This window comes from Astatotilapia calliptera, chromosome 1 (genome assembly GCF_964374335.1).
Source record: "Astatotilapia calliptera chromosome 1, fAstCal68.1, whole genome shotgun sequence".
Taxonomy (NCBI): Eukaryota; Metazoa; Chordata; class Actinopteri; order Cichliformes; family Cichlidae; genus Astatotilapia; species Astatotilapia calliptera.
In genome coordinates this window covers 30,650,761-30,663,184 of record NC_137422.1, presented here as the reverse complement: position 1 = coordinate 30,663,184, position 12,424 = coordinate 30,650,761, and the positions used below count along the sequence as shown (strand labels likewise).

The 12,424-nt window shown below is 40.7% G+C and overlaps 1 protein-coding gene across 5 annotated transcripts in view; it reads right to left on the bottom strand.

The window, feature by feature from the left end:
• insyn1 (inhibitory synaptic factor 1) overlaps nucleotides 1-8,163 on the bottom strand; it is a 46,078-nt gene extending 37,915 nt beyond the window's left edge. The window contains exons 1-3 of one of the 5 annotated variants that reach the window (XM_080299945.1): nucleotides 7,583-8,163; nucleotides 6,385-7,071; nucleotides 5,464-5,839 (exon numbers count right to left, since the gene is read on the bottom strand). In XM_080299945.1, the coding sequence (XP_080156071.1) occupies nucleotides 5,464-5,607 (144 nt within the window). In that variant the 5' untranslated portion in view covers nucleotides 5,608-5,839; nucleotides 6,385-7,071; nucleotides 7,583-8,163. Of the gene's footprint in view, nucleotides 1-5,463; nucleotides 7,072-7,338 lie in introns of all 5 variants that reach the window. The other 4 variants (XM_026172811.2, XM_026172801.2, XM_080299946.1 and 1 more) reach the window with 4 other exon arrangements.
• Nucleotides 8,164-12,424: the final 4,261 nt, after the last annotated feature.

Below are 12,424 nucleotides of genomic sequence, written 5' to 3'. Positions count from 1 at the left end.
TTTGGTTTTTGCTCTGTAGTAAGTCCAGCACGATGGCATGGATGTCTTAGAAAAACATTTTAGTTATTATCCTGAATTTTCCCAAGATTTCATTTATCATTACGGCTATATTTTTTAATTTGTTGTAAAGATATTTCATTAGACACGTGTCAATTGGGGTCAGAGCTAAAATTTGGAAATAAATGGAACTCATCTATTTTATCACATCACTCTGCAGTGGCCCATTTTCCACACAGGGATTTCCTAATGCCATTGCTATGCCCTTAAATTTTGCAAATATTCTCTAGTAATAGGCTCAACAATGTTATGGTATGAGAGTGTGTTTACCACTGTCCTCTATATTGTTCTACTCACTGAGTTAAAGTGCTAGTGATTGCAAGAGCCACTCTTATGGTTAAATGTTGAAGTGTTCTTGCTAAGCAGTTTTCTGCTCCCTGCTCTGCTCAGCAGCAGCAGCAGCAGGGGAGGGAACAGAGTGAGAAGAGGATATGGCTTCTTCTTCTTCTAAAAAAAGAGAAAAAAAGGCCCTTTGATTTTGGTTTGAGTCTCCCTTGGGCTGCCTCTGGGTTTGGAACAGATTTCATTCAGCGCTGAGCATGGTAGCTTCAGCAGAGGGGCACTGTGCCCCCATCCCCACTTCGACATGTGTCATAACTGGTTTCAGACTTGATCAGGAGACACAACTGGCTTGTTGGCTTGGCAGATGGCTCTGAGGCTGAGGCCAGGTGCTTGGTTACCTCACTATCCACACCAGGCTTTAATAACATGGCATTTACGTATGCCTCGCACATGAAAACAATATAGTAGCCTTCCCGATCAGATAATTTACATGGCAGTTTTCTTTGACAGACTCCATTTTAGCACAGATGTCTTGATTTGACAGCCAGGCCAGAGGGATCATGCAGATGGTATTGGGTGATGAATAGAAATTAAATAGACCACCCATTTGTGCCGCATGCATCTGCCATTTAGAGGCGAACTTAGCTTGTTGAGCACAAGTTCTCTTGTTAAAAAACCAGCAAAAATTAAAAAGTAAAAGATGCTGGTGCTAATCACAATGAAAAACGGTGATGACTGCTTTTTGTTGTTGTTTTTGTTTGTTTTTGGTCACTTGGAGCCTTTAATGACACACTGAAATCCTTATTATAAGATTCTGAAACGGCTTATTGACCAGTCCCATTAATGGAACTGTTACTTAATACATCATCACTGGGGGGGAAAAAAAGCTGACATTTGGAGTACACAGATTTCACCTGACGCTTGCCTTTTGTTGCTGCCTCTGTCCTCCTCCTTCAGGGTAGTTAGTCGCTCTTAAGCATTACATGAACATACGCATAAAGCTACCAAAAGCTACCATCACTCTTATTGCCTGTTCTTATAGTCCTTATCTTCAACGCTATGCTGCTCTGTTGTTTGTTAATTGTCCCTTGGGGATAAATAAAGTCTTCTGATTCTGATTCTGAAAAGGCTGACTGATCGAGGCCAGTTCTCTGGATGTGTTATCCTTCTGATAATTGCCTGTTTTTCTAGCTTATATTCTCTGCTCTCTTCCTGATTAGCTTCCTGTGTTTAAATATCTTGAGCTTCAATATAATTTGCCAAAACCTTTTACGTTAGTTGATGCCACTGGTGCTTTTTTATTAGTCCTTTATTTATCCAAAAATCGAATTCCCAAGAGTGACTCATGGCAGACGTCATGGCAACAAAAGTCAAAATACATGTACCAACATAAGTGCATTTAAAACAAATACAATACACTTTTCCTCTGCCTCAATTTTATTTCTGTAGCACTTCATTAAATTCTTTTAATTTTAATCTCCAATTTCCCAATTTTTCCAATAACCCTCACGGGTGCACTCTAACATTTGCATTTCTGTATTTGCCTTTTTTTTTCTTTTAAAATTTTTATTTGAGCAAAAGTTAGAACTCAATAACTTTCAGAGGTTACTTTGCATTCTGTTTGCTGCCATTTTCGCAAAAAGTCCAAGGTTGACATGATATCCAAATGAATTATTTCCTCTAGTCTCGCCACTCCTGCCAGTATTATTACTACAAATGGAGTAGTTTATCAGTATATTACCTTCCAATGTCCTTCCTTTAGGTCCTTTTCATTTTACCTGTCATGGAGCCTTAATGGGATTCACAAGTAAGACAGGCTGCAGTTGACAGTAATAGGCTTTTGAAGGGAGCAATCTTGAAAAACTACTCGTGCTCCGTGTTACATTTTTCTTCAACATGTGAGGAAGATTTGCTGCCTGAGACATTGCTGCAGCATGGAAAGGAAAACCTTGATGTTTTACACACTTCCAATTTCAAGATTTGTACCATAATCACATTTTTATGTACACTAGGATTATTCAGAATTTATACTGGATAAGTTCACGGTTATATTGGAATGTGCTTATGGGTAGTTTTAGTAGTATTATCATAATCGGTTATATTTATGTGAGTATATAACCATATGGCATGGTTTGCTAAAATGTTTAACACAAGATCTGAGGAACTATATGTATTGTTCTGTGTGCAGCTGGTGCTTTTTCACTGACTGCCATGTTATTTAATTTGTATGACTTAAAGGTGATTGTAGTGTTAATGTTTGAGCCAAATGACTAGCGTGGAGAAGAATTCTGTATATTGTGTGAAGATTTTGCAGAAGAATGCCTTTATATGAAAATTTGCTTGAGATTGCTTTTTAATTTAGCAATCATTGAGTCTTTCCTGAAAGTTTCCTGAAATAGCTCCATCTTTGTGAAATTTGTTTCCAGAAATATTTTGTTTTTATAACAAATAAAAAAAAACTGAATGGCATGCACTTACTATACTGTAAATTTGCATAATACGGATTTACATTAAACTTGGTGAGTTTGTTTAGGCTGTATGGGTGCTCAAACTGTATCAACAATTGCGAACCTATATTTGCTGTCATTTAAGATGTTGAGCACATCCTCTGTTGAAAGAATCCTTATTGATGGGGATGGTGAGGTCTGAAAGTCAAAACCAGTAAGACCCAAAAGTGACCCCATGTTAAGTCTTTTTCTCGCTTTATGAGAAATGGTAGTCACTCGTGGGAAGACTGAGTGAAGGTGGAGAAAAGCACTGAGTCATTTTTAAACTGTGCCTTATTTTCCTCGTGTATAACAGCACATTGACTGGGTTTAGTGTTTAAACAGCAATTTAATGGATGTTTATTCGTGCCAATTATCTAGTGTTATATTGAGTTGAGAACCTAGATGGTGATGACGTCTCTTGGTGGAAGGCTACAATTCTGCAGTGATACTTATTTTTAAAAGAAAACCTATATTGTTCTCGAAGAGATTCCCCTTAGAATTTTTCTTGGATTTTCCTCGGTGCTTTTTTGACATCTTTTGACATCTTATTTTATATAGAGTATTGAAAGTGTTCTCCTTTTTTACTTTACCGTAATCGACTAAAAACGCAGAGGATACATTATTTAACTGTAGGTACATAATACTCTAAAATCCAGACAGTATAATTAGAAAACCTCCCAAAAGTAAGTGTTTTAATTCATGTGACATTTAACGTCATTGACTAAATGATCTAAATGAACACTGCAGGCAATATGGAGGAAAAGAAAATTAAATGTAGGTAGATTTCTTTCTTTTTTTTTTGGCAACGTGACTAATAATGTGTTAAAATTAGATGTTTTAATCGCTTCTTGGTTTCAGCTTTTGACCAGCTGGCACAGTGACATGGTACATATGTGATCTTGAGCTTTGAAAGCGGTACCGTGAAGTAAGTTTAGTAACACACTCGTAGGTTCCCAATATCTGGGCAGCTTTTTCCTTTAGAATGTCAGCTTTAACTCCTCAGAGCTCTTTCTTCAGCTCCCCAAAGACCTTGTGGGTGATAATCAGTCATTACCGCTCCTCCACTGAGTTATTTATTTCACTACATTCACACTGCAATTCATCATTTATTTATATGACAGTTGTTGTCTATTATAGTGTTCCTTTCATGTGGCCAAGAATGAGAGATTTTGTGGAACATTAGGCTTCCATGCATCTGATAGCACAACACTGATTCTATTTCTCCATTTCCCTTTGATACAGACTCCCACCCCAAAGGTCAGTTAATTGTAGGATATTTATACCAGTATCACAGTTGCTACTTCAGTTAATATGATTCCTTAACCATTTTAATATGTGGGAATGTGCTCTTCCAATAAAAAATGACATTTGAGCCACTTTGCAGAGCCTTCTCTAATGGGGTCTGGGATAAGAATGGTAATATGCACTGGAGCTGGCAGAGGCACAGCCTGTGTTTTTGTTTATAAATAGCTCCAGCCAGCATTATTCCACTTGCAGTTGTCCCATAACCATCAATCACTTCTGCTCATGGGCCGACTTCTGTTGTTCACCAGAGAGAAGGTGCACTGCAAGCGGTGCCCTTGCACCTCCAACTGTGCAAGTACATAAAGTAGAGCGTAGTGAGTAGGACAGAGCTGGGAGTCAGGGAGAATGTGGGGGGGAAAGGTTCCTGTGGGGTGATGAACTCAGTTATGATAGCCACCCACACCCCCTCCTTCTTCGGGTGATTATATGCACCAACATCCACCATTTTGCCTTTTTAACACATTTAGACACACGTGTCGATCCCAGAAGCAGGTGGGAGGCTAATCATGTCATGAGCTTGGAGGATATGGAATGGGTCGGACAAAACTGTTTACTGAGGTTTCATTTGTCTCTGTCTATATCTGCCTTCATCTCTTTCTGCAGAAGAGCTTTCCAAGAAGAGCTCACATCTTTGAGGACACTGCAGGATCCTACAGAGATTTCCCACATAAACAGATGTACTACTGATTATCAAACATCACGCAGATTTTTTTTAAGTCTACGTGGTTGTACGTGCATATAACAACACTCACAGTGTCTCTTTGAAGATCCTTGTTCAGACCTTGTGGCGTATACACACGCACACACACTAAAATGCACTTATTACAGTGTTACCATGGCAGTTTCAAAAATACAGTAAGAATCCAGCTGATTCTTAACAAAATGGTTATGTAACTATTGCAGCGCTAAGTCATGTATCTTATCTAAGCCTGTGTCTGTATTTCCTTTCAGCCTGGCTTTGCTGCTTTTCAGCAGCTTTTCACATCTACTGTACCTCCCACAAGACGCCAGTGAACACATGAAGGACATTTGTAATTGCCCATAAGCAACTGTGTTCTTGTGGGCTTATTGTAAGAGCAGAAAAGCCTTGGTGTGGTTGTAATAAACAACATTCTTTTGTTACAAACACACAGAAAAGTTAGATCTCATCACTGTCAAATCTTAATCAATATCTCTATGCTAGAAAAAGAATTTTACACTTAATTTAATGCAGCTTACAAGAGAAGCACGCCCACCTGGCACCCATTATCTCCCTGCCTGCTTGTCTTCCTTACTATAGTCCTCTCTAAATGAAAAAGCGTGATATTTATAAACTTATTTTGATGCTCACCTCCCGGAGTTCCTTGGCCACATCCTTGAGCTCTTTGAGAATTCCTTCCAGCTGATCAATCACCATCTTCATGTGGCTGCGGATGCGTTCTCTCGGGCTGGGGGTCTCAGAGGTGTCCCGGGCCGGAGCTCTGCTGAGGGACATCCTTTACAGGGTGACGTGGAGCCAGTGGCCAACAGGCTGAGGGCGTGGGGGAGCCGAGTCGGGGTCCATGTCTTTGGCTACAAGGAGCCTCAGTGCTACTGATCCGAACAGGGGCCCCGGCCACGCAGGGAGACCTCAACATCTTAAAAGCACCTCGGCAGCCAAAACACCTTGCCTCGCCAGCACTCTCGGCACAGGGTCACACTCTGGCATCCATGCCTTCTTGAAGACACTTCCAAAAATGAAGAGAAAAGGAGCATGGGAAAAGTCAAATGCTGTAAATCCATCGAAAAAGAAGAGGGAAAATTCATGGGCTAAAGCTGGTATGAAACTCTTACATAATCATGTTGAGCCAACTCATCTCATGTGTCAGTGTATATATTTGAAATTGTTCTCAAGGAGATGCTATTTAAAATGCCTGTCTATACAGGGAAAAGACTTTTTCTTTCTTCCATTTGTCCTGAACACTCTTTTTTACATGTAAAACACAGTGGCATAATGGCAGGCTAACATACAAAAGTGAAAACAGGAAAAGGGTTCACGATAACCTTTTTGAAATAGAAAAAGAAAACTCCCAGCAGTGGCTCGATTCTCAAAATGATCGTGTTCTATTTTATTGGTAGCGGGCCAAGATTTGCCTTCTAAAAATAGTCCATTAGTGAGGGCTACTGTTTAAAAGACAGAAAGGACAGCTCCTGTTTAAAAAAGAGATTATTCCTCTGTCAAGTGTGGTGTAACCTCCTCTGAGGAAAAAAAAGACTCTCAGTAGAAACTCACATCAAAATAAACTCTGCTTCTCATCCATTTTCTTTGCAGTTGATGACCTAATCATGTTGTCCTTCATTTCTTGTCCATGACAGGGAGAAATGTAAAAGTGGGTCTTTTCACACAGTGTCAAATCTCCCCCAAAATGCAGGGCTCATTCCAGGTGGCGTGGGATCAAAATGAAGTGATTTCTAAGCCAGTGCAGTGTGACTTGCGATGCGAATTTGTGGAGGCATAACAAAAAACTCATTGTGCCAATGAGACACAGTAACAAGCTGACTTGAAGGCAAATGAGCACCTTCCTCTGGAATTTCGGTGATAGCTTGTCTTATGTAAAAATGTTTTTGAAGTCCTTTCTCAAAAGACTGACCCACAGCTGTCCACAGGGGTGTGCCCAAAAACCAAAGGAGCAGAAAGAGAAAAGGATTCTCTCGTCTCCTTCAGTTGTTGCTAAGGGAACCCGGTCTGCCTGCTTGTGCTGTGATTGGATAATTATTTTACTTCTTATCCGTGTAATGTATGTTTTCTCTGTGGACTCTTTTCAGAGAGGCAGAGAGCTCCGTGCCATCCAGCAGGACAAGATAAATCCCATGAAAGCTTCCCAAAGGAGCCCCAGAGAACAAGCAGGGGGGAGAGCTTCTCGCCAAATCCAGGGCGATGCCACTGCCACAGGGTATGCTGGCCAATCACACATGGCACCTGGTCATACAGGAAGGAAAGCAATCACTTATTCGTTCATGTCTCGTCTTCTTTTCTTTTTTAAAGCTTGCTCTAAATCATAGCAGCATGAAAAGCAGCATCAGTCGGGTGAATAAGACTCAGATATGGTCAGGGATTAACTGCGTTGATTATTTCTTGCTTCTGTTAGAATGCATCTCGTACTTCAGCAGCACTTGCCTCACCTCCACATGCTCACACACGCTCACACACGCTCACACACATCCGCTGGGACGCACACCTACTCACCTTTTCTGTGCATCACTTTGCTGTTGCTATGCCCAGAGCTTACTGTCCAGGCACAGCAGAATCACCGAAGCTACACACAACCTGCTGGTTCTTTAGAAGTCCCTGTGTCGCACACACCAACATCTTCTCTCCTTCTTGCCGTTCTCACTCCCTCTTTTTCCTCTCTGTCTTACACACGCAGACACACTCCCTCTCTCCCTTACACACACACACACAGAGTTCTCCCCCCTCCTCCCGTACTTACTGTCTTGACAGAGGGAGAAGCTTCTATTAGCAGGGTTATTTCACTCTGAGGCTGTGGCTCATCAGAGGAGGAGTAGAAGTGGAGGATGAAGCTGTGGAGGAGGAGGAGGCAGGAGGCATGAGATGGGAACGATGAATGGCCCTGATAGCACTCTGAGAAGGGAGAGCGGACGCCGAAGATGACTAAGAGCCAGAGTGGCAAGAAGAGCCCCTGCTTCGGATTGTGATGCTGCTGCGGCCGCTACCATCACTCAGATAGCTATGCTGCCGTAACACACCACCCGTCATCCCCTTCAGCATTCGCCTGCATCGGGAGGCAGCAGACAGATCAACTGAGCTGCTACTGTGAAAAAGGAGCTGTGTGATTCTTATGACAGCCTCTCCCTCTTTGTCTATCGGCCTGGTTTGTCTCTCTCTGCCTCTCTCTCACACTTCCCTCTCTTTCTGTCACTCTTTCTCCATCCCTGTCCCTCTGCCCCTACGCCCTCACTGTGTCCTCGCTCACTGCCGGATGAAGGGAAGCTGATGCCAGAGTTTATCGTTGGGCTCAGGCTCCTGCCAGCACCACTCGGCTCTTCTGCTTGGCTCTGTGGAGGAGGGGCTTGGTGCTTTAAAGGCACAGTGTATCACACAGTCCCTCCTCTGCCTCCCTCCTGTCCTGTCTTCTCCTCTCTACTGGTGTCGACACTCCCTCACTATCTCCTCTCACACTGCCTATCTAGCCTTTGTCACAGTTCTGTCGAGGGTGTTATCTCTCTTAAATCAAGATGAAGTCTTCCTCTGCTGCCAGACAAGCAGTCTCCAGGGACAGGGTGTCCAAAGAACCCTGGCTGTTGCATCATTAATATACAAAGCAGGTTGGTGTTTGATGACCTCATCTCGCTGAGAGACAAAAATAGGAAGGGAGGACCAAGCTGACTTTTTTCCCCCTCCCTTGTCCTCTTTATCAAAATTTATATTTCTACACAATGCATAGCCACACATAACACAACCAGAATCAACCTAAAATGAAACTAATATTTTAAAAGCCAATTGAAAATGTCAGCTTCCTGAAAATGCAGTTTTTGGCAGATAGCTGTGGCGAACAGACAGAGGCTCTGTGCAGATGCTGATATATAGCTCTGTGGTCACAGAGGTCTGGTAATTGTTTTTAGAGTTCAGACATAAGGTCTGAACGGAAATACAACCAGAGCAACTATATTTAAAAAAATAATTAAAATCATCAGCTGTGACTGTGTGACGCTGATTTAAAAAAGTGATAACAGCTGCAGTGTCTACAGAGCATTTTTAAGCCACATTAGCTGTATGCAATGATGTTGCCCTCAATCTTTTTATTTTGTTTTTATAGCTAGCTAATGTAACCTCTAACATATAACGTTAGTTTAGTCATCATAATCATAGTGTCGATACTGTTTTCACACACCTGCCTTACAGTAAACAAGCAACTCAACCCTATCACTTCCACCTACAGTAGTATGCCCCAAAAGTTGATTCTGTTCATCTGGACGCAGCGTTTTCAGTGGGAGAAACATTTTGTCGCTCATCCAAGTGACTTCTTCAGTCTATACTGGTATATATAGGCTGCTATGTTCAGTATACTCGTATGGCTTCACATTCTTTGGTATAACTGTCATGGGAAATGCCGAGTTGATTCAGGGTACTTGGGTCTTTCATGCAGAGGAATTTGTTTTGAAGTCTTCTGTGGTTTCTAGTACCAGCATCACAGACATTATGCTGATGCTGTAATCCTAATTACAGTATTAATTATCTTTTGTTGTTTTCTTTGATCAATAAGTGATGTAGTTTGGCTTAAAAATAATGTCATAAAGAAATGCTTCAAAGTCTGCATTATACTTTCCTAAGTACACAGTCACGCTGTGTCATCCTAGGACTTCATCAAATTTTTAATATGTCATCACGTTCAAAAGTACATTGTGGTTCCATGTGGCGATAAGGGAGTGGATCCTGTTCCTTTTCTTTTTTCATTCACACATGACTGGTGCAGTGTTGCACAGACAAGATGCTTCTCACAAACTGCTCCCTGCAACGAACAGGTGTCCTTGAGCATGTTTCCTTTGTAGCTTCACTGCTTCGTTTCTCTGCACATATGGGAGGCTTCCTTCTTAGAACACAGCAACAGTTTGCAGCACTTTTTCCCCCCAGTCATTTTCTTTCTTCGTGACATTGCAAAAATCCTTTTTTGCTTGGGTATGCATGGTGTATTTAATAGAGCTGTGCCTAAAAGAGAGAATGTAAACTAATGACCTCTCAGTAGAAAGGCACAGGTGCACAACGCAGATAGCTCCATGACAATGATGCCTTGGCTGGAATGGAGTTGGATTATTCCCCCCTGTAAAATATATATTTTTAATGCTAAGATCATCACAAGTTGTGAGTTTTACTAGAAATCTGGAGTGAGTCCAGCAAAATATTGGTTCCACTTAATATTTCTGCCTTGGATTTATTGTGCCATGCCGTTTATAGAGACGTTTTATGGAACGTAATTTTTTTCTAGTTGGGCACAGGCTGACAAACACAAAGATGCATATACACAGAGATACACACGAATACGTGCAGGCAAAGACCCACAAACGTACACACCAAATACATATATAAACAGCAGAGTGGGTAGTATCTGTGAGAAACTATAGTAATAGTTTCCAACCATAAGAATGAAGCCAGGAGAAATTTTATTTGCATTGCATTGTGTATTTCCAAACAAGTTCCAAACCAGTAAAGTCAAAATATTTCTCATTTAAAAGACTCAAGATGCTTTTTTCAGGCTGTGGAGGGGATTTGATATCTTCATTACAGTTGGATGTCTAGGTAGGAGGAATACTATAGTATCTTGGAGTAAAATATATAACTGGAGGAAACAGAGAGGTTGGCTATATTCTAAAATAATGAATTCAACCTACCAGTGCCACAGAAATTATATGTTGTCTTTCCTTTCTTTGATTTCCACAAAAAACAAATGCATTGTTTCTTTTTGTTGGCCAGGTTCAGTCTTGGCAGTCTTGTCATCACCTTGAGGTTGCCAGGAAATTGGCAGAGACTTCAAGAACTTACTGTCATTTGGATAGAGGTAGGCTAGCTGTTTCCTCAGTTTTCCATATTTGTTTGAAACTTTGTCCTGGCTTGTAATTGGTCTCATATTTACAGTTCTACACAATAATACTGCAAGTACATATAGGCTACCCCATCTTGGATAAAACACTAGCACTCTCTGGGGAAAAAAAGATTTGCATTGCATAATGAAAAACATCTGCAGAGAAAACTGCCCCAAAAGGTAACAGATGTGCAAACAGTTGTGGCCAAAAAAACTATCAAGCCATCAAAAACTTGGATGGCAAAGTGTTTTGACTAGAAAATATACTTACATATTATTAAGTTTAATAAAGATACATATACTGAAAAAATCTTAAAAGTAACTTTGTTTATCACCTTGTTGATCTGTATGGTATTTGTTCTCCCTCTATGCTTCTGATTGCACACCCTCCATTCCCTAGCAATAATTTTCTTTTCCTTAATTATCAGCTATTTACTGCTGATACGGAGCCATGCCTTCTGCAAAGACATAAGTCTTATGTGCGTAAACAAAACTTGCTTTTTAGTGGACCACAACTCTTAATGCTTTCATTTTTTTACAGTAGCAGTGGCTGACATTGTCCCTCTCCTATTCCATTGAATTTCAGAATACAGTATGTAATTATGCAGCTGCCCATTCATAATAAAGTGGTCCTTCTGGTTTGATGCTTAAATAAACTAGCAGAATTCGATTCTCTTTTTAGCAACTATGTTTGTTACTTTGTGTGTTGGACCTCCGCAGTAACAATCAATTTCTTTTGGTAGAGATCCCCCATTCTGATCATTCATCAAATAAATCCCGAGCTGGTGTTTTACTCTACTCTGATAGATTTGTTGTAATATTTTTGAGATTTTTAATCACTTGGAGACATATGAGAAAACACTGCCTCCTCCCTCATCTGCCAAGTGATAAGCTACAATCTAAGGTATTGTTCTTTTAATTAATCCTTATCCATTATGCTTTTCCCTCTCCTGACCATTGTGTGGCGCTGTTGTGCAGTTGTGGCATGTTGCATTTTATTTGCCTTGATTAAAGACTAAAATGGTCGACAGACATTAAAAAAGTTGAACGTTTCTTGTTTTTTGACTGATGACCTGAAGTGATTATTGTTACAGGGTACATCCACTGTGTTAATAAATCAGATGAAACCACGATGCACGAACTCTGGGGATTAATGGACGTTTCAGTGCACATTCACCATATACTCATGGATTAAGCGCCACCTGGCACTTAGTTTGTGTCATAATTTTGTTAAATGTATGTATAGTTATAGCATTTCAACTGATAATTTGCACACTCTCTAAGAGGTTTAAGTATTTTTCTATGTAATCTCTGCAAATCATAGTTCCGTATTTGGATTTTTAGCTTTATGGTGACTGAGACGGATTTGAGAATCTAAGGAATTGGAAGGCGCATCTGGCGTTTAAAATATGCATGGATAAACATAGACATTAAGGCTTGTTTACAATTTCCAGTGTTGTCCTTGATTTCAAACAGACAAACACTCGGGGACAGAGAGCTAGGACCCAGCCTGTCTTACAGTGGCACCACCATATCCTCTTGCCTGTCTACTGACCTTTTGATATTTCATCTGGCATCCTGTGTGTGTTCTATCTCTGGGTGTATGTGTTGTGTGTCTGTGTGTGTGTGTCTTTTTTTGTTGTTTTTCTTCCCCCATCTACAGAACTGTGCATGTAGACAAAAGAACCCTGTGATGGAGCAATGCTCTCAAACAGTGAAATGAAGCTTAAGTGT